General features: G+C 35.1%; 1 protein-coding gene across 26 annotated transcripts in view; it reads left to right on the forward strand.

The window, feature by feature from the left end:
• The window catches only part of NRXN1 (neurexin 1), a 1,113,724-nt gene that overhangs the window by 965,289 nt on the left and 123,695 nt on the right, over window positions 1–24,740 (forward strand). For 16 of the 26 annotated variants that reach the window (XM_078056570.1, XM_078056572.1, XM_078056569.1 and 13 more), the window contains 2 exons: window positions 19,711–19,800; window positions 21,186–21,505. In XM_078056570.1, the coding sequence (XP_077912696.1) occupies window positions 19,711–19,800; window positions 21,186–21,505 (410 nt within the window). The remainder of the gene's footprint in view (window positions 1–19,710; window positions 19,801–21,185; window positions 21,506–24,740) is intronic. The other 10 variants (XM_078056583.1, XM_078056582.1, XM_078056585.1 and 7 more) reach the window with 1 other exon arrangement.

A 24,740-nucleotide genomic window follows, 5' to 3' on the forward strand; every position in this document is an offset into this window, starting at 1 on the left:
GTATTGATCCCACTCCTGAAAAATACTCATGTTACACAGAAAATGGCATTATCATAATTTTAAGTAAGGATAGCCAAAGTATTGACCGAGGAATTGGGTTTAGGGACTTTTCTCCAGAGGCATTGATAATCAGGTTAATGAATTTACTTACTGCTTACAAACAATGAATTACTAATGTCACATACAAAAAAAAAAAAAATCAGTTGCTACTACAAATGCACAATTTAGTTTTTAGGAGGTGAGGTGGAAAAATGTTTAAAGAAATAGCTTAAAGAGTGAAGGTCAGAGAAATTACATTTTTAAGGATCTTAGGCTTTCAGGAAACTTCACAGCTTTTCCAGGTGTTTGGTTGATTTTGATAAGATTTATAGTTTTATAGCAATGCTTTTATAACTTCATCAGTATCCAAAGGTTTCTTTCTTGTATCACACAGTTGATAATTGGAATTCAAAATAATAATTGTTGAGGTCAAGATTCACCGATAGATGCTAAAGTTAGTGCTCAGAAGTAGGAGTAGAGACTAGCAATTTATGTAATGTAAAAGTCTTTCCTTCAAGGCGAAGATAGAAATTTTTCACAGAGAAACTCAGCAGAGCACCCTAAGTGATCAAACTAACCATCATCATTAATAAGAAATATTGACTTCATGTACCTCCTGACATGATGCGATGAGAAAGTATTCTCAACAAAAATTTATGACCTCAATCTAATCATGACAAATGTAATGTGGGACTCTGGATTGGATTCTGGAATAATAAAAACACATTAGTTAAAAACTGTTAAAACCTACTAAAGTCTGTACTTTAGTTAATAGTATAATACCAATATTAATTTTTTGGTTTTGTTAATTATTCAATGGTTAGTTATGTTGCTAACAGTGGGGGAAGGTGAGTGAAAGATAGGTGAAGCTCTTGTTACTATCTTTTATAAGTTTTCTGTATATCAGTACTTTTTAACAAAAATTTTAAAAATGATTTCTATCCAAAAATACCTTTTACTCAATTCTATATAACATTATTCCAGAAAAAAAAAAGATTTTAAATAATAAAACTTCATGTCTTTGTAGAACTGGTAAGTCAGATGTAACTGTTTTGATAAATTATGCATTAACATGTTTATTTGGTTATTAGAAAAGCACGTTTATTCCTAAGAAATATAAACCTAATTTCTATAACAATCCAAAGGTGAAACCTAATCTAATATTTCAGTTAGTTCTTAATGAAGACAGAATGACATAATAAATGTGACAGTCTTTTGAAGTATGAAGCCTTTTAATAGGCCATATATTAAAATTTGAATTATGATGATGAATATTTTGTGTCAAATTTAGCCTCATGGGTTGAATATTTGTCAAAGAAAGACTTTCATCTTAAACATTTTAAAGTCTGTTTTGTTTTTAGCCTTTTGAATCTGACTGTATTAAAAAGCAGCTGAGGTTCCTACCTCTCCTGAAAATTTGAGACTAACCTCCCTCATGTTAAGTATTATTGAAGTGATTTTTCATCTTGGGCATATTATCTCTACTGGTGGCCTGAATATTTAAAATATCCATTGAGAGTCCAAAAGAGAATATACCTACCATAAGTCTGTCTAGATATTACTATATGCATTTCCAATGAAGTATTTTAGCTGAATTTATGAGATATAAAACTGGACAGAATAGAGGAACATCTAGCTTCCTTTTTCTAGATAGTGTCAACTAATTGATAGCATGCCATAATAATTTTTCAGGGTCACCTTTGCTGAAGCATTTTAAAAGTCCACATAGAGTCTTCAGCTTTCTCATTTGTTATTTTTATAGCTCAGTTTGGCAGAGGAGTTGGAGGAAAGTTTATTTTCTGGTTTCTGGCGGAGAAACAAACAAAAAGAAGCTTTAAAAAAAAATGTGAAAGTTTGCTTTGCTGGAAAGGGGGGCAGGATGGTCACAGTCACAGAAGGAAACAGGCCTGGGGATCATTAGATGAGGCCTGTACTTTATGGAAGTGTAGTTCAAATACAAGGATAAATCCATAGGGTTGACTCAATAAGGAAACTGGTTTTACACAAGGATTGGTGTAAAGAGGTAACAACTCACCCAAAATCTCAGACATGCACAGAGCCCATTTAAATTTCTGCCTTTTGTAGGATTTAGTATCAGCAGGAGTGAGCTAGACAGGCATTCTTCTGTACGGGGAACTCTGTAGGTTCTTTTCTCATTAGCACTCACAAAATCTTTATAAGCCAGCTAATATTATTTCCTTTTGATAAATGAGTAAATACAGAGAGATTAGGTTACTTGCCAAGGTCATAGATCTCAAAGCTCACTCCAGTACTCTGAAGTATTATGCAACATTGCCTACAATACTTACTTTTTTTTTTTTTTAAGATTTTATTTATTTATTTGACAGAGAGAGACACAGCAAGAGAAGGAACACAAGCAGAGGGAGTGGGAGAGGGAGAAGCAGGCTTCCTGCTGAGCAGGGAGCCCAATGAGGGGCTTGATCCCAGACCCTGGGATCATGACCTGAGCCGAAGGCAGACGCTTAATGACTGAGCCACCCAGGTGCCCCTACACTATTTATTCTTACTCCTTCTAAGAAAAAAAAAAATCAGAAAAATTTATTCTTTGTTCTGACCATGGTGCACATGCCTAAAACTTTGTTGTCCTGAGGTCCTGATACCTATGGGTATTGCTGGTTTTGTTCATATCTCTGAGGACTGTTTAAGGGTCCCTTGAGATTTATAGCATGCTCATAATGATGTCCTCCCCTGCTGCTTGTCATTCTTTTGTTTGTGTTTTTGTTTTCTGGTTATTGTTTATTTAGGCATAGAAGTGAGTGCCAAATCCAATTTGTATACTCCTCTTACTAAATTGCAATAGGAAATATAGACCATGTGTCAAATGACCAAACTTCACACATATGCTACAGACTTAACACAAGATTAAAGGTGGGGGACTGTGGAGCTTAAGGGAGAAGATTCAGGAGTCAGACTACTTGGGTTTAAATCTTAGTTACAACGCTTTGTAGATGTGAGACCTTTCACCAAATTCTTTAATCTCTTTGTACTTTGATTTCCTAATCTGTAAAATGCATTAATGATAGTACTTACCTCAGAGGCTGTTTGAATGTTCCATGAGTTAGTTATTAGTTCCAAAATATTTAGTATTTGGTAAAAACCTGGTAAGTAGGAAGTACTCAATACGTGTTAGCTCCACTCTTATTAATCATAGTAGTCCAGTTTTGCAATCATATAAGTGCAATAGGTACTAATCTCCCCATTTTAGTGTGTATTTCCATCTGAGACCAAATTTATCCTGTCTTGGCTGTCACACTTGTGTTCACACACTTGGAGATAAATCTTTCCAGAAGGTTTCAGAGATGTAATTGCCCCACACCCTTCTGCCCCCCCACCAAACTCACCCTGAGCCAAGACAATACAGAGGCATCACTAGGAAGGACAGGATTCAAGTCAAATGAGTGACAGAAAATATGTTCTTATAAATTTAGAGAAGGAGTGATGTGTAGTGATCAGAGAAGACTTCACAGAGGACTGGAGTTTGGGCTGGGTGTTGGAGAATCTTTTGGATTTCAGTAAGTGAGCATTACAGAGACCAGGCTAGCTGGTGAACAGGCCACTGCGTATAGTTGTGCAGCTTGTGTGACTAAATGGACTGCACCAATATCCCACTGGATGAAATGAGTAGAAGCTGGAATCCAGTCTATACTTGGGTCAACAAGCCATGTACCCTGGCATAGAGGATGCCCCCTGAAGAAAGAGCTATCTTTTCCTGCTTACCAAGCACCTTGGGCTTACCCAACCTTTTATCTGTGTGTTAACTAAGGGGAATCTCCTTTCTCAATTTTCCATGATGGCACCCTATAATTAGGAGACCATAAAAATTATCATTTAAACACACACAATTCTGAGAGAGAAAAGAAGCAATAGCAATAGTTAACTACTGCATAATAGGCACATGCCAACCCTATCCTGGGCAATCCAGAACTCTTGTCACTTCATCTATGAGCTGCCAGGTAGAACTGAGACTATTGCTTGTCTCTTAACTGGAAAAACTAGAATGAACCTGTTAATCATTATACTAGCTGGCTGGGCTTATTCCTATTCAGGTAAGAAAGCTGAAGATATTAATTAGAAAATGACTCTGGCTGAACTAAAAAAAAATAATTTTAACCAGATTTGAAATCATTACTTTTTTATCTCCTAAAAATATTATAAAATATCAGTATGTTCTAGGTCACTCATAAATCTTGTGCTTAATTTCCTCTTTTGCTTAACCAAGTTTCACATATCCTAAATTATGTTTAATTTCAGTTCAAATTTCTTTTACCACTTTCTGCCTGAAGATATTTTTCTCAAATACTCATTTTTTATTCTGAATTAGAAAGTGTTGAGAAAAGGTAAGCAAGTGGAATGGAGAGAAAGCATCAGAAGATTGATTAAATTCTTTAAAGTGCTAACAATAGACCCAAGTCTTAGACCTAGCCATTTCTTTTCACACATTTTACCTTAAGCCCCTAATGGAGGCCAAAAGCCTTGGATAGTCTTATTACTCCCATAGATCAAAATCTTTTACTTATCCCATCAGATCAGGCACTGGGTCCAATGGTAGGTGCCAGTCCACTAATTCTTCCTTCAGATTTCCCCGATTCCATGTTCTATCCGTGCTGGCACTATTTTAGTGATGTAAGGCCTTTATGACAGTTGGGCCCCTAGTTATCAACTGAAAACTATCTATATTCCTCTTCAGCCCTCATTATTGTAATCCATTTGGTATATAGCCAAGTTGTTTATCTTCCTGAAGTTGCTTTTATCATATCTCTTCCTGCGCCTCAGTTCTTCAATGGCTCCCTAAAGTGGGCAATACAAGAATAGAATTTATATGGATGAAGAGAGATGTGTACTAGGGTTCATTGCCTTTCTTTCAGTTCTGATATTTCACATTTTGGAACTTTGATGTTTCAAATTTTAATTTTTTTGTTTTTACAGGTAGAAGTTTTCTTTGAAAATCTGATTTTCCTGATTTATATTTTTCTAAGTATTATGTTACCAACTTCTTGCCCTTGCAATGGGAAACCAAAGATGACAGGTGTTTTGATTTGTTTTTTACTATATTTATCATTCCAATTTCATACTTTGAACTTTACTGTTAGTCTGTATTGAATATCTAAAAGCTATTAACTTTAAAAAGTAAATGTAATGATTAAATGCAATTAGAGTAAAACAAATCAGAACAAGAAGGTCCATTGTATTTGCCCATAATGTGTGATAATGATCTTTACTTTTTTATTTTCTTTAAACAGGAAATAATTCTGAATAATAATACTTTTATGAGATATTTTATTTCAACTCTCAATGAGCTATGGTAACTTTCCAATTGTCTTCTAATTCTGTAGAGCTCAAGAGACTAATTTGTCGATGTTATCAAACCCATCTTTCATCAGTTGGGCATTGGACCAGGTTCTAGCTAAAGTCTTTTTCATTTCTACAGGTCTATAATTCTGTGTACTCTATAAAAACAATAGTAGCCATCATTTAATTAACACCAACTATGTACCAGAAACTATTCCAGGTACTTTATACAAATTACATCTTATTCTTAAAAATAATCTCATAAACCATGCTCATCTTACAGATGCATTAATACTTGAAAAGAATAGGTAACATGTCCTTGAGTACTTAACTGAGATTTGAAACTGGGATTTTCTAACTCCCATAAAAATTAAATAGTCTTGATTATTTCTTTCCCAAAATCTTAATAGTCTTATAGTTTAAGTATTTAGGAACCCAAGATGTCACAAATTTCAATCTGGAAGCTCCTTCTCTTGAGGCTATTAAAAGGTGACTTCAATATTTTTGATGAGAAATATATATTCTACTTGTACTACAACTTTCACCTAAATTATTGTGGCATTGTAAAGTGTTTAAAAAGCTGTCTATTCTTGATAGTATGCTATGTTGTAATCCCTTATCTTAGTCATGAAGTGAACTTTCTTAGTCATCAAATAATGTGGCAACCTAGAATCTTTGGGTTTTTTTAATTTTTAATTTTTTGTTTTGTTTTGTTTTGTTTTTTAGTTTATTTGTTTGCTTGACTAGTCAAAGTCAAATAAAGTATCTATGGTTATACATGTTATTTAAGGCAGGTCTGGGACCCTATCCATGCTTCTCCATGCCAGCTAAAGGAAAAGCATATATTGCATGGAACTTTTTTGGCATAAATTCTATTAAATACCAAGTTATTACAACATATACCTTCTTTTTTGTCATGTTTATCTATTTCTTGATTGAAATCTTAACAGTGCACTCATTTATGTCTAAGGGCCTTTATGTGGGATTTTTAATCAGAATGCCCAAGGACTTCCTAAAAAAGATTAGTGGTCCTATGGCCTTTTTTGATTCCCAGTTTCCCATCTACTAGAATTGTATATCCCCACAAATAGCAGAATCACTGTATCAAATTTCATGAAGGGAATTGACTCCATATATAAATCTCACTGTAGAATTGCTTCTGTTTTCCTCATATATTGAGAATCCAGTCACCGCTGTGGCTACCTATTTTCACCTGAAGAAATTAGGATTGGGAGGGAAAGGAAGATAGAATCAGTAAGCTTGGATCATGAAGAAGCTGGGAGTTTGAGATAAACCCAATAAATATTCCAGAGTAAAGAGATTCAGTATGGCAAGGCAAAGGACAAAGGATAGTAGAAGAAACAAGTGCATAAGAGGGTGCAGATTGTTAATTTGTTTAGTAATTCTTTTAAAAATATTTATTTAAGACCTCCAGTATGCCTGGCTCTCTGCCGAGAATACAGTGCTGATCCATAACAGACACAATCCCTGCTCTCCTGGAGCTTACAGTTTATTGGTGAAAACACACTTCAAATAACCCCTCTGACTAAAGTGGAGGGTATAAAACTAGAGGGGGCCAGAATGAATGTCCAGAGCTAAGGTAGGGGGTGACAGAGTAGTGCAGGTATTGCTTGGACTATAGCATAAGAGATGGAAGTAGAGACGCTGGTGTTGAGTGAAGGTCAGCCTCTCCCTCAGGGCACAGGCCCCAAGAACATCCGAAGAGAAGAGCCAAGGGCAAAGACAAAGCTTTTCCACCCACTAACATGTCCCCCAAGTAAGTTCAGGCCAAAACATATATTGAAGTCTGGTAGTATGGGTGGAGGCGGTGAAACCATATTTAATTTCTCTGGAAATATAAGGGTCCTTGAGTTTATTACATTCATGTAAAGCTCAAGTCTTTTTGTTTTAGCACTAATTGGTACAGTCATCCATTTGCTAGACCTTCTACTGTCCCTGGGTATTTTCTGTGGAGGCTCTCGCCCCCATTGCTGGGTGGCTTCAGAGAGGTAGGAAAACCTTATCTAAATTGGGCTTGGAATTGGCATCCTTCTTAAATAATAAGCCCCAAAAGAGAAAGAGAACAGAGTAAGAGACTCATCTAGTTTTGAGTAGATGATAAATACTTAAAGTTAACATTGAAAGTTGGTATTTTTGTAGTTACTGTTTGTTGGCATGACAATTTAGCAAGCCCCCCCAAACTAATTGTGGTCTCACAAAATCATTTTTTGTGTTTGTTGAACAAGATTCCTCAGGCAATTTTTAAGATTAGAAATGTATGTAAATAATATAGGCTTATCCTTTGGGACTTAGAATTTGTTTTCAGAGCTTTGGAAGTGAGCACAATAAATTTTCTGTGATCTCTCAATAGTTACTAAATTGAAGAAAAATAAGTGTATTTTAGTAAAAGAATCTCACCTTATGTAATCATTACCTAAGTAGGAATTTATTTTATACAGTGTTTTGTGGGGGGTTTCTTCTGTGGAAACATTTAAAATAAATTAGCAAATTAACACTAACACTCTATTTTATTTTTTTATTTTTTTTAAAGATTTATTTGAGAGAGCGAGAATGAGAGAGAGAGAGAGAGGACATGAGAGGGGGGAGGGTTAGAGGGAGAAGCAGGCTCCTCACTGAGCGGGGAGCCCAATGCGGGACTTGATCCAGGGACTCCAGGATCATGACCTGAGCCGAAGGCAGTCGCTTAACCAACTGAGCCACCCAGGCGCCCACTAACACTCTATTTTAAATAGTACTCTAGTCATCTGTGTTAATGAAGCTACAGGGGACCACAAAGTAAAGAGAATGGTAGGATTGATTTTGTTTGTTTGTTTGTTTGTTTGTTTAAGAAATTTCATTTAATGATATGAAATGTTAAATAGTTCCTTTTGCAAAAGTTGTTCTATAGAATAATGGAACTATGTGTATAACTAGATCTATTTATAAATATAGGTATATATGTAGGAATATATCATGCTGATATTTATATATTTTGTGCTGAAATCAATTTCATCATTATCTTATACCTTTAATAATGCAAACTGTATATTGGTAGAGTTCATTCTATAACTGTGCTAACCACCAGAATTGTGTTGCAGACTATTACGATTTAAAAGCTAATCCAGAGAAGGACAAAATGGTCTCTTCAACCAAAATTTATAATTAAAATGAGTACGATTTTGACATTTACTTGGTACTTTAGTAAAATGCAAACCCAAGAGTACTCATTCCCAGACCTTTTAGCCATTGTAGCAAAATGCTATCACATCTGCTTAGTATCCAAGGTCTGTGATTAGGCCAGCAATATATAATTTTAAATAGTTTTAAATCATCTCTATGTTAGTTTGCTAGGGCCCCCATAGCAAAATACCACAAAGAAATTGATTCTGTCATCGTTCTCTAGGCTAGAAGTCCAAAGTCAGGGTGTTGTAGGCTTGATTTCTCTGGAGGCCTTGCTCCTTGGCTTCCAGATGGTCACCATCTCTCTCATCTTCACACGGTCTTTTCTTTCTGGGCACCTGTCCCCAGTGTCTTTCCCCAGTGACTTCAGTGGAAGTCAACACAAGGCCCGTTGGATTTTAAAGACTTCAGGAAAAATTTTAAATGAAGTATTGATTAGGCCAGAGTTGTATGACCCAATTAATTTAGCCCTTTCCTTGAAAATGACACAGTCTAACTATAGATGTGCTATATTGTAAAAAACGAAGAAGAAGAAGAAGAAGAAGAAGAGGAGGAAGAAGAGGAAGAGGAAGAAGAAGAAAAGAAGAAGAAGAAGAAGAAGAAGAAGAAGAAGAAGAAGGAAGAAGAAGAAGAAGAAGAAGAAGGGGAAGAAGAAGAAGAAGGGGAAGAAGAAGAAGAAGGAGAAGAAGAAGGAGAAGGAGAAGGAGAAGGGGAAGAAGAAGGGGAAGAAGGGGAAGAAGAAGGGGAAAGAAGAAGGAGAAGGAGAAGGAGAAGGAGAAGGAGGGGAAGGGGAAGAAGAAGAAGAAGGGGAAGGAGGAGGAGATGATGATGATTTAAGTGGACAAATTTCATTTGTCCTTACTAGTGGAGTATCAGCTTAAACTTGGTTAAGACATATTTGTAGTTTTATCCTTCTCTCCTTTCTGTTCTGTATTTAGGGATCCACTAGAAATCACAGGTGGCTTAAGTTTAAAGGGGAAATACTGAATGCAGTAAAGAAATTCATACATAGTCTCATTCTGAGAGATGCAATGTGCTATTTCTCCTGCATATCTACTACATCCTTTAGGATGTCTGGGTCTTAATTGGTGATCTCCACCCAGGCTGGGAGCTACACTTAGGCCACCTGCAGGTTTTCAAGTATGCTCTTGTCTGACTTGATTGGATGGGAACTCTCATGAGGATGTCTCCTGAACCACAAATATCCCCCAAAGTACAGTTCCCCAGATTACAGGTGTTTGAGAAACCCAAGAAAAGATTTTACGGATAAATTTTGGACAAAAGGGGTTTGCAAAGAACAGCCATTGATTTGAAGAAATCGTATTCCCTCTTGAAATTGTTCTCTCATCACTTTAGTACTAAGAATTTAAATGAAGAGGAGATGCTCTTTCTGAGCATCATAATGTGCTTCCCCATCCTCTTGACTACTTTTTATAAAATCGAAACCTCCTAAAACCTAACCTGTGCCTGCCTTTCTCCTTTTGAAAAGGCTGTCAGAGCAGTGACATGCTTCAGTGGGTGGGTAGAAAGAGAAGCCAGAGGAATGTCTGCCTGGTGAGAGGTGTGTGTGTGTCTATATAGCTGAAGGAAGGAAGACAAGTTTACATTATTAAACTTATCAGAAAAATGTAATGGCTTAATTATAAAGATCTCCGCACATGACGACTCAAAGTCTTCATAAATTTGTCAAAGCACTATGAGATAGTTAACAAAAAAAACAAAAAAAAGAAGTAAAAAAGAACATGCCAAATCAAAAATTTCAGTCTCTTAAATATATTTGCAGAGTTAGAAACATTGATCATGTCTTGGTTTTCAATGGGTCTAAAATTAATTCCTCCATAAAAACCCACAGACAGCATATGGTAACAAGATGGCCTGATGCGTGTCTTCTTGACAACCCAACAACTCTTGGGATCATTGGTTGTTAGCATTGGTGGCCACGTGAGAGGCCATAGAGTCCACTAATACTGCATTTTACAGTTAATGGGATTGCCTTGTTTTGGCCACTCAGTATCCACTTCTGTTCATAGTTTCTGTAGCCTGTTTTTACCACAAGCTGTATGGGGGAGAAGAGTTTGAGATATTCTTTTTGAAATGCATCTCTTTGAGGCATTAATATACATATTAAAATATCATTTTGAGTTCAGTGATATCTAAGGTTTTCCTCTTGCAGGAGCAGCTTTGTCACTATGCTGCTGCCCAAAACATACAGTGGTCTCCTGAATTCCATTTTCTCTTAGGACAGGTGCCTTTGGCTTTTTCTTTTTGTGGGGCCTCCTGAAGTTAATGACCTCCCTTCAGTTGTTCCCATTGGCTTACAGGTAGCAATGCATAAACCTCTGAGAACAGGTTCTCAGAGGTTTGACATTGTTTGGGAGTAAATGCAGTGATTTTTGACAAAGCATCTATGGGGTTGAGTATATATTTATAATAAATCTAGTTCCTTTATTTGTCTTAGGAAAGAAAAATTGATTTATTTTTGTTACCACATCTCTGATGTCCAGATGGGTGAGAAACAATTTCTGCAATCTATATACTCCTAGATATGTACATCCTATTACATAGATTAGACCAGACAACAAATAATTACACAACCACAATATATTGCTAGTATTTACTGAGGGTCTACCTTGTGCCATGCACTGTGCTAAGAGATTTACATATACTGTATTATATCAGTTATTCTTACAAATACCTATTTTACAGATGAGAAAACTGAAGTTCAAAAATGTTGTGTTCCTGGTCCCCTGTTACAAAGCTAATCACTAGAAAAGCCAGGATGTAGAGCCCAGTATCCTTAACCATTAAGGATTCTCTTTATGAGTCTGACCACAGGGGCTTACTTGTAAGAAATCATTGCTGAGGGGGCGCATGGGTGGTGTACATTTTATAAGATTGAGGAGGACTGGCCATCCTCCAGCTGCATTCCAGCCTGCCCTTGGTTCTTCTAGAGGATGTAATCTTAAATAATTTGTGTACATTTGACAAACCCCATCTTTCTAACTGGAAAAAAAAATCTTGCTGCATTCCAATTACAAGTGAAGGAGAGAGATTGGTCCATTAAAATAAGATTAGGATGCAATAGTACTCAGACTTTTCTTTACTAGAGAGTAAGGAACTTTCTCAGTATAATTTCTAGTCCATATCAGACGATAGATGAGACATTTACTTATTTCCTCTTCCTTAGAGCAGTCTAAATATTAAGAACAGATTAAAAGTCAGGGTTGGTGTGAGAAAGTAGAAAACTGAGCTATACCACATAATACTCTGATTCTCAGACATCGAGAACTGGGAAAAGAAGGCTTAAATATACATGTAAGCTCTTATTCGGGTGGATAAGCTTAAATGTTTTGACATGATTTAGAAGGTACTTAAGATTCTCATATCTGGGAAAATGGCAAAATGACATTTTTAAGGTAATGTGGAGCTGTTCTTCATTTCATTTTTCTTTTTCTCACCATTGAGTGATATCTATCAGTGGCCCTCTCTATTTCTGTAGCTGTTAAACCAATCTTCTGTCTTAAATGCTACACAGCTAGCACAAAAGAACTCTTTAGTATGTGTGATAACAGAGTATGACCTTTAATTTATCAGAGCGCATTCTGTATTCTGTTATCTGCTTGTCCCTGTTGCTTTTTATTTCTTGCCACTAGCTTTTGATATGATATTCTAGTCTCTTTGCATTAGGAACTCGACAACATGGGAAGGCTTAGGGAAGAACATGTAAGTCACTCTCCATTCCACATAGGCAGTGAGATTCAAAGATCACAAGGTTACCTTTACTTCTGATGGAACAATATCCAAAATAAAATGTTTGAATGTAAGTAGCATATACGAACAATGCTTCTACAAATCCTTGTATAAAGGCGTACTAGATCTCTAGATCTCTTAGTGTAATTCACATAAGAGGGGGGCATGAAGGAAGAAATTTCTTAACCCAGTTAGATGTGCACTAAGCTTCTAACTTCTTCCCCAAAGTACTGTTGAACTCTGCAGTAGACAGCCTGTGGCCTTCATGCCCAGTATCCCAGCAGTCTCACAGGAAGGTACTGTTTAACTGGATGTATAGGCCTACTGTTTCGTACAAGGAGCTGGGGTATCATCGGAAGCATTAGTCACGAACAGACATTGCCCTACTGGAGTCGTCTGTGCTCTCTCCAGATGTTTACATTAAGTAGGCTGACTGACAAGCTGCCTGGGTTGTACCACCCTCTCTTTGTATAGCATTGCATTCAGATGCTACATTTAATTTATAGAAAGTGCTGCTTTTTTTTTTTTTAAGGGAATTATGGGAGCAAAACTGAAGTATCTATAAACAGAGTACCAATATGAAATTAAAATTTGAAAAAGATCATAATCCCATAATCCCTCCATCCTAACTCAAATATTTTCATTTTTTGCATATTGCCCTCAAATTCTTGTCAACTTTCATCATATTTTATTTAGTATGCTTCACTTCACATGGCATAAATATTTTAACTATTTTTATTTATATTTACAATTAGTTTGAGACTAAATATATTCTACCAGAGAATAAATTTACTTAAAAAATAGATCTACAGGTATATAGCTTTATGAAATTGAAAAGAGTAATCAATAATCAATCTTTTGGGGATTAATATCCACTCTAGAACACATTTTTATCTGGTTATTATTTTAATAAAATTTAGGTTGTTTGTGATCTAGGTAAAATCCTTTGCGTTCTGTCATACCTTCTGTGTTTTTGTAGTCCATTGTCCTCTCTGAACTTCTGTGGCAAGTACAGTTCATTTAGTGGTTAATTATATACTTATGCAAAGTTATCTATTATCCTGAACTTCCATTTAACTTCCTTCATTTTGTCCCTTGACTCCCCAGACAAAGTGTAAGCTCTTTAACAATAAGATCTATGGGATATATTGATGTATGCTTGACACAGTACTTTCAGAGTACACTGTCAGTGCTTATGTATTGACTTCATCATTGAGTCAGATTGCTCTCCTAATGTCTACCTAAGCTATACTAAAGAAACAAGGGATTTAACTATTGGAACTAGAGAAGCAAGGTGAAATCTTTTGGGTACATGAGAAATGTCTAGGAATGGGTACACGCATTGGGTTATTGATGAGTGGCATTTAAGCATTGGGTCCTTGGAGATGTGTAAAGGGAAAAGCGAGATAAGAGATGAGCAGGGAAGAAGAAAGGAGGAAATGTGAAGTCCAAGCAGAATTCACTTTAACATGTTGCAGAGTCCCATCCCTCCTCCCACAAGCCAACAAAATGCAGTGGTCTTCTCACTCATGACTAGGACCTTCTGTCCTTTAACAATTTGTCTCTTGGAGAGGGTCAGCATCAAAAAAAAAAAATTGTGAACTTGGTGGATTATTATGCTTGGGGCTTGTCTTATAGGTAAGGGGTTAAGATAAGGAATGCTTGGAGTATTTTATGTCTGAAGTGGCTTGAATGGCAGGGCATCATTGTAAAAGGAAAAAAATGAAATGCTGTTCCTCACTGAGATCTCAACTGTAGTAGATCTTCACTACCTTCATCTATAAAATAGAGATGATAAAAATATACTCCTGATAAATCCTCAAGGATTTGGGAAGATTTCTGATTTTATGTTCCCAAGAGCAGAATCTCACCCCAACCTTCACAAAACAGAACCTTTAAAAACAAGACCATGATATTTTCCATTATACAGGAGAGTGCCATAAAGATTAAAAGGAAGATGTTGGGGCTTTACGTCTCAGGCTGTTTGAGACTTTTTCTTAAAAAAAATAACTATTGCAAAGAATAGCTTAGGAGTCAAATATGCCTGGGTTCAAATGGTTCCTCCATCTATATTGCATGGCATAGCCCTAGTTATATCATCTATTTGAGCCTCATTTTTTTTTGTCTATAAAATAAAAGATACTTATGGTCTGGGATTAATATGAGGACTAAATGAGAGATAACCTATATAATAAGTCAGTAGCACAATAAAACATAAAAGCCACTCAATACATTATTATCCTGTTTTCTAGTAGTTTTCTGATAGTATTTTCTCTAACTTCTTTACCTACAGATCACTTTCATACTTAAAATGTGGGTTTTCCAAAGTGCATGAAACTTAGTTGTAGCCTTACTAGTTTGTTTAGTCCTATTGTCAGAAAAGAAGCACTTTTAGATCCTGGTAGTATGTGTTTATAATTCCATAAGGTCTTAAAAGTCCAGATGACAATCCAAATCCATCACTGCTTTATATTAGCCATGAATCAGGCACACTCTGGAAGGCCTGTGCCCTCACAACTAGAAGATCTATAACTTCTACTGCCTGATTTTGTAGAAATCCAATTCTGTGTCATTTTTGCCTTAGTTAAAGGACAGACATTTTCCTTACAAGCAATTATTATATTTACTGATGGATTCCGGTTATAGGAAGCCTACCTTTTGTCAAAAATACTGAATCCTGAAGCTAATCTAATGTCATGTATTAATTACAGTCCAATTAATAATTAATTAATTTAAAAATACCGAATCCTTTCACAGTTCAAAGGAAAATAAACCCAAGTTTTACATACTGTTTCGTTGCTTGGAAATTACTTCAATAGAGATGTGTATGTTGCTGATGATATTTTCAGTGGAGGTACCAACATACTTAACCCACATGAAAGCAACTGGAGGAAAAAGAAAGTAAAAGGAAAACTTCCTTCTAGTTTTATTAGGGTGCAGAAAATATGAGACTAAAGTATGTCTTAACTATTCGATGAGAAGTTCTGTTATCATAAACCTGATTTATGTGTTCAGTTGACTGCTGTAGTTGATTTGTATGCTTTTTAAAAAGTTGAAGTTCTTCTTGGACCCTTTTAATAATTCCAAAACAAATAGGTCTTTTATAAGTGGGTCATTATTACTTTATCTTTACCTCTGATTTAGGAAACTTTGGCTTGATTTGAATATTCAGATACATTCCAGTTGATTTTGTTTGTTTCTTTGGTTGGTTGGTTGGTTTTATTTTAAGATTTATTTATTTATTTATTTTTAGAGAGAGAGCATACACGCAGGGAGGGACAGAGGGAGAGGGAGAGAGAAACCCTAGCAGACTCCTCACTGAGCTCAGAGTCCCAACGTGGGACTCGATCCCAGGACCCTGAGATCATTACCTGAGCCAGAACCAAGAGTCAGTTGCTTAACCAACTGCGCAACAGGGCCCCACATTCTACTTGTTTTTAATCTCTCCTGTCCATGTAGGCCTGCTTTCTTTGACCATGCTCAGAAGCACTATGTAATGTTTCTACATCTCAGCATGTTTGGTATTATATCCCAACCCTTCCCAGAGGAAAGAAAAGGTCATTGGAAATTATACTGATCTTTGATCTTTCCCAATCAAATTGGTTGTTTTATGTCCTTTATATTACATGCTAAGTTTAGATGTATGTCAAACTATGGCCAGGATTAAAAATGAACACAAGCATACCAAATTACTGATTGTTTTGTAAATAACATATCATTGTGAATCTGTAATGAAATAAAATACATTTCGAGCAATTTCTTAAAATAATATACCTCAATAATGACTTTTCATGTGAAGCTTGTTAATGAAAATCATGAGGTGGAGGCAAAATGTAGGCTTATTCCTGGTGAACCTAAACAGTCTGAACTATTTCATACTCAATAGTAGAAGGGATTTGGAACTCATCTGTTAAAAGACATCATCATCAGAGTACTCTATTTAGATGTGTCTTTGTTTGGTTGATAGTGTATTTATATATAATTTTGTCACAAGTGAAGTCATTAATTTTTTATTCTAGTAGAAGAACAAAGCCTTCAGAAACTAAAGTAAACATATATTGAACTGAAGTGAGTACCATCTGATTTCCCATCATCCATTACTCCAACAAAGAGTAAAGTCTGTCCTTTGATTTCAAAATCAAATCTCTCTGTTAAAAAAAAAAAAAAGGTCTCTGAACTAGAAGGCATCTGATATTCATGGGTGATGGGATTGTGTGATACTATCCATGTGGCTACCTTTTTTAAAATATTATCACATCTTTTTACACCTATTTCTGCTGCCTACTCAATTTTTTCTTTGCTGTTGTTGTTAGGTGGCCTCTTTGTTATTCATTGGAAATACGGTGTTTATGTTGTTTTAGCTGAGTGTCATCAAGGATCTTTAAAGCTATTGTTGACTTATATCATGTCAATCAATTATATTAATTGCTCTTTGAGTACCAAAGGTATGAGAGCAAATTGTATGTATCTGTGTGTATATTTTTACGTGTTTTTATGTGCTCTTTTTCTAAGCTATTCAAAAAGAATATCCAAAGCTGTCAGTTCTCTCCACCAGTCTTACTTAGGACTTTTCTACTTCCCCTACTAACTATGATTACTTATTTTGTGGCATGAAGCAGTTATTATTAAACAAGTAATGAACTGACTGTATGGATGTTCAAGTCAGTGACAATCACTAAAGAGATAAAATTATAAATGAACTATGTGATGTTTCCTTTGGAAAGTCAAAGGGAGGCTCGGCTAGATGCGATCTATTCTCTGGGCATAAGTATTTGCTTTCATTTTCTTGTGAATGTTGTTAGGCTATAGGATGAGATAATGGTTCCATGGAAGCTATCAGAATTAAAAACAAGATTTCCTTCACTACCTCAATCCACAGATATTTCATAGGAGATTATTATCTGATAGGTATTGTGCTAGCACTGAGAATACAATAATTAACAGCACACAAAGTATCTGACCGTATAGAACTTCAGAGTTCGGAGGGAAAACATTTATTGAATATGCAATTACAAGGTCAGTGCCTATTCCAAAGGGCATGTATCAGGTGCTAGGGAAACGTGTAGTCAAGTGTCCTAATCTAACTTGGGGACAGCAGGAAAGACCTCCCGAGGAAATAATCCTTCTGCCAAGAAGACTCCATTAATGAGTCATGTTTGGCTAAGGAAAAATGGAAATGGGGTGAGAGTGAGGAAGAGCATTTCAAATAAAGAAGTTACAAGTACAAAAGCCCAGAGGAAGAAGGAGAGCCTTAGAAAAATTGAAAGAAGTCTCATGAGGATGGACAGAGGAGAGCAAGGCAGGGGCAGGCATGAGATGAGGAACAGGAGGTAGGAAAGGACCAGATCATGGAACTACTCATAAATCTCATCAGGGGCTTGAGTTTTTGTCCTAAAGTCAATGAGAAGGGTTATAATAGACAAATGGCATAATTAGATATCAGCTGACATGTGGAGAATGGCTGCAATTGATTGCAGATATGACACAGAGAGGTCTGTTAATATGCTGTAGTAGTATCTGGGGAAGAGATGTTTTGGAGCCTAAATTTGGGTGGTGTCTCAGGAAATAATCATTTCTGATGATGCGAACACTCTAGCATGAACAACAGCATAAGGAACTACCTAATTATAAAGTCATCGGGAGAGTTATAACAATGTGAATTGATAGGAGTGTTGGTGGACAAAGAAGTTAATAGAGTAAAGGATATGTGTCTTTGAAAAGCTATTTCATGTTTGCCTATCAAATTATGCACATAAACACGTTTATCACATAAATCAAATATAAGCCAAAGCCACATATTCATTATTCATCTCACTGCCTTAAGATAACCAATATCATATCTTAGTGTATTTTTCCAAATATAATTTGTTTGCAAGCACAGAGAAGAGAACACAAACTGTGCACTCTTTTAAGAACAAAGATAGGCTTGGAATTTAAGCTATTTGTATCCTTGGGTTTTTTTGTTTTGTTGTTTTTTTTTTTTTAGATTATCAATATACTAAAACTATCCCTACTTGACACACAACGATATGTTAGTTTCAGGAATACAACATATTTACATTTTAAATTAAGTACTAATGCATGAAATATTATTAGTCAAATAGACATTCAAAGGACAAATTGGTAAGGTCTAAGTGACAGTTCTTTTCTATTTCTCTAAAAGTGTGTGACTAATATAATGGTGGGTTTATTGTGGTATGTATAGTATATAGTAAAAACAGTATAAGAAAGCACGTACAAATTATTCTGAGAAAAATTTGTATCTATTATCTTTCTGAGCAAAATGCTCCAGTATTTTCTTGTCAGCAGTACTACCTTCCAGTATTTCTTTCTCCTCTAAGTTCTTCTCTGAGCTTTTGCCAAAATGTCTTAGCTCAAATCCCATGTTAGTTAATTTTCACAGAATAGAAAAACTTCTTGCACTATATACTATTGAGCACTGAGATGGCAGCCTGGATTCTTCCTAAGTGCTTTATAGATCAAGTATACATTCATCTATTTGCAAGCATTATTCAAGGTCAGTTTAAACTGTGTTTCCGTCAGATAATGCTTTGTTCAGAGAAGCAAGGCTCCCACTTAGTTTGAATCTGTGAGTAGGAACCACTGTTTGTGGCTTGTGTTTGTTCCTTCCACTGTCATGTCTTCTTTAGAATAGTTTAATAAAAGCAGATATTTGAGAATAGAAGAACATATAATTTTTTTCCATATGTTATACACTTCAACATGTTAAGCTTTAAGTGAAACTGAAGGACACTCAAATAAAGTCACTTTTGTCAAAGCCTTTTCCTATAATAACATATTTGGATGATGCAAGATATATTCCCTTGTGATGTCCAAGTGATTGATAAACCAATTTGTGTGGAATATACAAGAACTATTCAGACTTTGTGGTTTCCTTAAATGAGATGAATAAGAATTTCTGTTTTCTGAATAGGACATAAAGTATTCTAGGCCAATTTTAGATGCTTCAGTGTGCCAAAGTTGGTATTAAGTTTGGTGTTCATAAATTACTAATCTGGAATAAGAGGTTGAATGTATTTTGAAAACTTAAACCTGTTTCACCTGAACATGTTTAACTAGTTAATAAGAAACATCAAAAAGACAAAACCCTGAGATCAATGGTCATTTTTTTGTAAAGCTATTATATGCTGTTTAAATTGGTTGTTCGGGTCTGTCTATAACATAAGTTTAATAACCTAGCTCAAATGCAGATTTCTAATTTTCAATTAACATAGGAATAATTTTGTTTGCTAAAATAAAATAAATGAATGAATGACAAGTCTGAAACATGAAATGTTCTAGGTAGAACTTTTTAAAATTCCAAATTTCAAAAAATCATGTGGCAACTGTATAGCTCAAGCTTTAAGTATTAACTTTTAACCTTTGACCTTACAGATTTTAACCAATGAAATGTCTCTTTAAACTTTAAAGGAAACAATGATAACGAGCGCCTGGCGATTGCTAGACAGCGAATTCCATATCGACTTGGTCGAGTAGTTGATGAATGGCTACTCGACAAAGGTAAAAAACATTGATTAAAACTTCAAATAAAAAAATAATTTGAACATAACCAAGTAGTACTTCATTGTAACACTAATAAACATAAAAAATAAATTTTCCGTAAAACTAAATTAAAAACAAATTTAAAACAGTAAAATGTAGATAGTAATATTTGCATACCTTGTATAATAATTTCTATACATTTTTAGACGTACCAGCTGTTTAATAATCTTACCCTGTTAACTTAAGGTTAAAGGGACTGTTAAATATAATCCACTAACTCAATCTATGAAGGTACTCACAGCAAGCATTAACCCAAAATGATAAATCATTCATAGATTATATTACATGTTCCAGCCTCTAAATTATTAACTAAAATATATGTAGTTCTGATATCTTTATTATGGTCCTGAAAACAAAACAAAACAAAACAAAACAAAACTCTTGGTTTAAACTCTAGGCATCTTAAATAGTGGGCAATATGGATTGCCAGTCAAAATGAAGTCCCTTTAACGTTTGCAACCTTCTAAGAGCATTTGAGAACAAGCCCTAATTAAAACTGAACTTAAAGTTGTGTGCATGCTTTTTATGAGCAGAGAGCAATCTGCTAAAACTGGATACTCAATTTGATGATATTGGTACTGTTGCTGAGGATTGCTGTTTGATGGAATTGTGCCATAATTTCTCCATTGGTTTGTGTATCATTCCTGAAGCCGCTTTTTACATCTGAAGCTATTTTTTTTTTCATTTTATTTTGTTTTAATAGACTTGCTGAAAGCCAATCAGAAAAATATTTTTGGATTTTTTTTGTCTCTGACATGCTCAGTGTAAACCATGCATTTCTTTTCAGTGTGATTGCCGGAAAAATAGAATAATTCAAATAACAATGGACTATGCCTTCAAAAAAAATAAACGTTTTTAAAGAATAGCATATAGATACATGTGGCCGTTACATGAACTATGAAATTTTTATCATAAATTTAAAATGAGATTTAGCTGCTCTAGATTAGTTTCTGCCAGTGGTAATTTTAGAATGACAAATACTTGAAATGTTAGATGTCTCACATTTTTTTAATTTAACAATTTATACTTAAGAGACCAACAGTATAAGATCTTGAGGTAAAAGGGAGAAGGGATCCACTAAAAATTGATTTATAATACGGATCTTTGATTGGTCTTTTAGCAAAAACACTACATTTACAATAAGTTGAGAATTTACAAGTATTTGCCAATGATTATGCATTTCATGGACACCTCATTTATAAGCAATGAATTATGAGTCAAATGCCTCTCTTATAGTTTATTGCTCTCATTATCCACCCCATGAAAGATCTGTTTTATCATCTTTTGTAGAATGTAGAGTTCACAATCAACATTTTTGCATGTATGTAATATTATTTTTACAGGGCGTCAGCTCACAATCTTCAATAGCCAAGCAACCATAATAATTGGCGGGAAAGAGCAGGGCCAGCCCTTCCAGGGCCAGCTCTCTGGGCTTTACTACAATGGCTTGAAAGTTCTGAATATGGCAGCCGAAAATGATGCCAACATCGCCATAGTGGGAAATGTGAGACTTGTTGGTGAAGTGCCTTCCTCAATGACAACTGAGTCGACAGCCACTGCCATGCAGTCAGAGATGTCCACATCAATTATGGAGACTACCACAACCCTAGCTACTAGCACAGCCAGAAGAGGAAAGCCCCCTACGAAAGAACCCATTAGCCAGGTGAGTATGTGGATTTCATTCCTTTGTTTTGGAACTGTGGTTATGAAAGTGGGCTTTTCTGTATATGTGTCTTTTCTAAAATGGGATTGTTTCTGATCTCAGGTGCCATGGCTTTCTTTGAGTCTTGCTTAGTATAATATACTCAGTTTGAATGTGAAATATATATATATACTGTTGATTTGAGATTTGCTGCTTTGTGTTGGTTTGTTAGCTGTTAGCTGGTAGTCTTGATTAATAACCTTGGTCTAGCCCAAGCTGAGGGGACCGCCTGCTAATTACACAGGGTTTTCAGTTTTTAAGTTAAATAAACAAGTAAATTAGTGAAGTATTTGAAAGGCCTTGTTTGTTCAGGCTCAGCACATCATCAAAATAAAATAAAACAAATTTGAAGAGAAATTGCATACAAATTTCTATTGTATTTTGAAGAGTTCAGAATTTTGAATTGATAAGCGTGTGGTTCTCATGGTGAATGATAGGGCTACTCTTTCACTGTTGTTGAGGAGGAAATTTTTTATTCTGCCTTTCAAGTTTCTTCTGGCTAGTCTAAGAATGAACTTGACATGAGGCAGATTAATAGGAGGGAAAAAAAAAATTTGCTTATGTATACACAGTCTCAGTAATAAAATTGAGACCCAAAGAAATGACCAAGGCAGTCAGCTTTTATACTTTTTTAAACAAACAAACATATATCTGTAAGAAATTTACAGGGCTAAGAAATCTTAAGTTTGGAAGCTTCAATTAGTAAGGAATTCTAAATAGGGTTTGAACTGGGATAATAAATTAGTAAATGTAGCTAAGTTTATTTATAGAGCCTTCTCGTTTCTCAGCTCTGCATTTCTAATGTCTGGTGATATGGATGTCTCTTTACCTCCTGGTACAGGAGGACACCTTTAATATGGAAGATTTATTTTCTGCTTTCTGAAGGCAAGGGGCATCATGGTGTTCTTCTTGCACTGGCTGTTCCTTGGTAACTTTAATTCAAAGTAATCACTATACCTAGGCCCCCACACTGTCTGTGAGAAAAATGCACTGTTAGTTTATCTGAAGACATTTTTTGTATTGTATGTGATTAACTGATCTCACCTAGAATTAACTTCAGTGAGCTTATATCTTACATCTAAAATTTTTGAAAAATAGAATTTTTAAATGCCAAACTTTCACAACTTGGAAGTATGTTAATGCAGTCATGGTATACTTAGTGATTTCCTACTGTGTATCAGGCACTAGCATTGCATCAGTGAAGAATAAGAAAAACAAACAAACAAACAAACAAAAAACAACTACGTGCCTCAGAGAGCACTATTAGAATGCTGTAGATATGCTATTAAATGCTACTAGATCCCTAATGACATTTATAGCCTTTGTATATATTCTGTTGTGGTGTCTTTCAGAATTGTATGTTCTCCTAGATCTAAATTGATTGTTTTCTTTTGTTTTGTTTTTAATAGTGAATGAGTGTATCTAGTAGATGCCATATAAAGCTTTTCCAAATATATGATCCTAACTTCTAGGAAAGTGCATTCTAAAGAAACAAGAATGACAACAATTATTTTTACATTTCTTTTATTTCAAATGTTTGAGACAGAGCTAAGTGTCAAATTTGGAAAGAGAGTAGAAGGTGAATTCTGTTCAAATCAGCACCCGATCTACTAATTAACATATGTTTACCAGAGAAAGAAAAAAACAGATTCTGATTTTTACTTTCAATAGGAAGTGGAAATGGAGTGGGAAGAACAGAATAGAAAGAGAGAAAATATCTTAGAAGAGAGATGTTCAAAAATTTATAGAGATGATCTGTAAATTCATAAATGTAGTATTGCATATTATGTGTCTATATGCACTATTTTTTTCCTTCTTTCCTTCCTTCCTTCCTTCCTTCCTTCCTTCCTCCCTCTCTCAATCTCTCTCTCTCTTTCTCTCCCCCCGCCCCTTATTTTTGATTTGCATTTGGCCCAAAGTAAAATGAGCTGTCTCACTGGGTGTTCATCAGTATATATTTATTGATCATTCTACATGTGCCATACATTGTCCTAGGCACTGGGAATACATTAGCAACAATGAACAAAAACACTTGTCCTTATGGAATATACATTTTAGTAGGAATGTGTGCTCATAGTATAATCTTTCTGTTGATTTTCTCCATCTTGTTTCACTTAATAAGGTTGCTTTTTTTAAAAAAGATTTTATTTATGTATTTGACAGATGGAGACATAGCGAGAGGGAACACAAGCAGGGGGAGTGAGAGAGGGAGAAGCAGGCTTCCCGCCAAGCAGGGAGCCCGATGCAGGGCTCGAACCCAGGACCCTGAGACCATGACCTGAGCCAAAGGCAGACGCTTAACAACTGAGCCACCCAGGCGCCCAATAAGATTGTTAATAATAACACTTAGTCCCTTGGATAAGAACTTGTGACTTTAGAATTTTAGACAGATTTATGCATATCCATCAGCTCCATTTGATAATCTTCACGATATTTCATTAATGATTTATTATGGCTGTTGGTTTATGGTTTGTTTAACAATAAACAAGTTATTAAGGTGGATTTGATGTAGGAAAATGAAGCACAAAGCGATTGATAGACTATTTCTTTTATGTAAAATAATTCATAAGAGGACATTGTAGGTCAGAGTTGGAAATGTTCCTGGGAGTTACATTTGAAATAATCAGAGATTTTTCTTAGTAGTCTTATTTTATCATTAATGAAATTACAGTTGCCTAAGTTCCTAGGTAAACCAGATGTACCCCAAAATAAGGAAAGACTTACCAACCTTTCCTAGAATGTATTTTATCAATTAATAATTGGTATATATTAAGAAATGCTTTTTTTTTTTGAGAAAATGTGCAAAATAGCTATTGCATTTGTAAGCTCAATACCTAGAATTGAAAAAATAAGAAGTCATGCATTTTATAGTATTAATTAATATAAAAGGAAAACAGTTAACTACCCGTTAATTTCTAATGAAGAGTCTTTTTTATTATAAGCTATTACATGTTTAAAGACAGCAGTGGTTTATGGAAGTAAATGATCTAATCAATTAGTGATTATTTGGTTCATTTGAGGAGGTATTGACTTAAATAAAGATTGCTAGGTTCATTAAAAAATAGATATTTTATGTAGTGTATTTTAAATCTTTAGATTTTTAACAGACCAATAACAGCAATTAAATAATTTGGATTAATATGCCAGAAATAGTCAATTGTGGTAACAGTGTTTTCAGGCTTGGCCAATAGGTTTT

This window comes from Halichoerus grypus, chromosome 10 (genome assembly GCF_964656455.1).
Source record: "Halichoerus grypus chromosome 10, mHalGry1.hap1.1, whole genome shotgun sequence".
NCBI lineage: Eukaryota > Metazoa > Chordata > Mammalia > Carnivora > Phocidae > Halichoerus > Halichoerus grypus.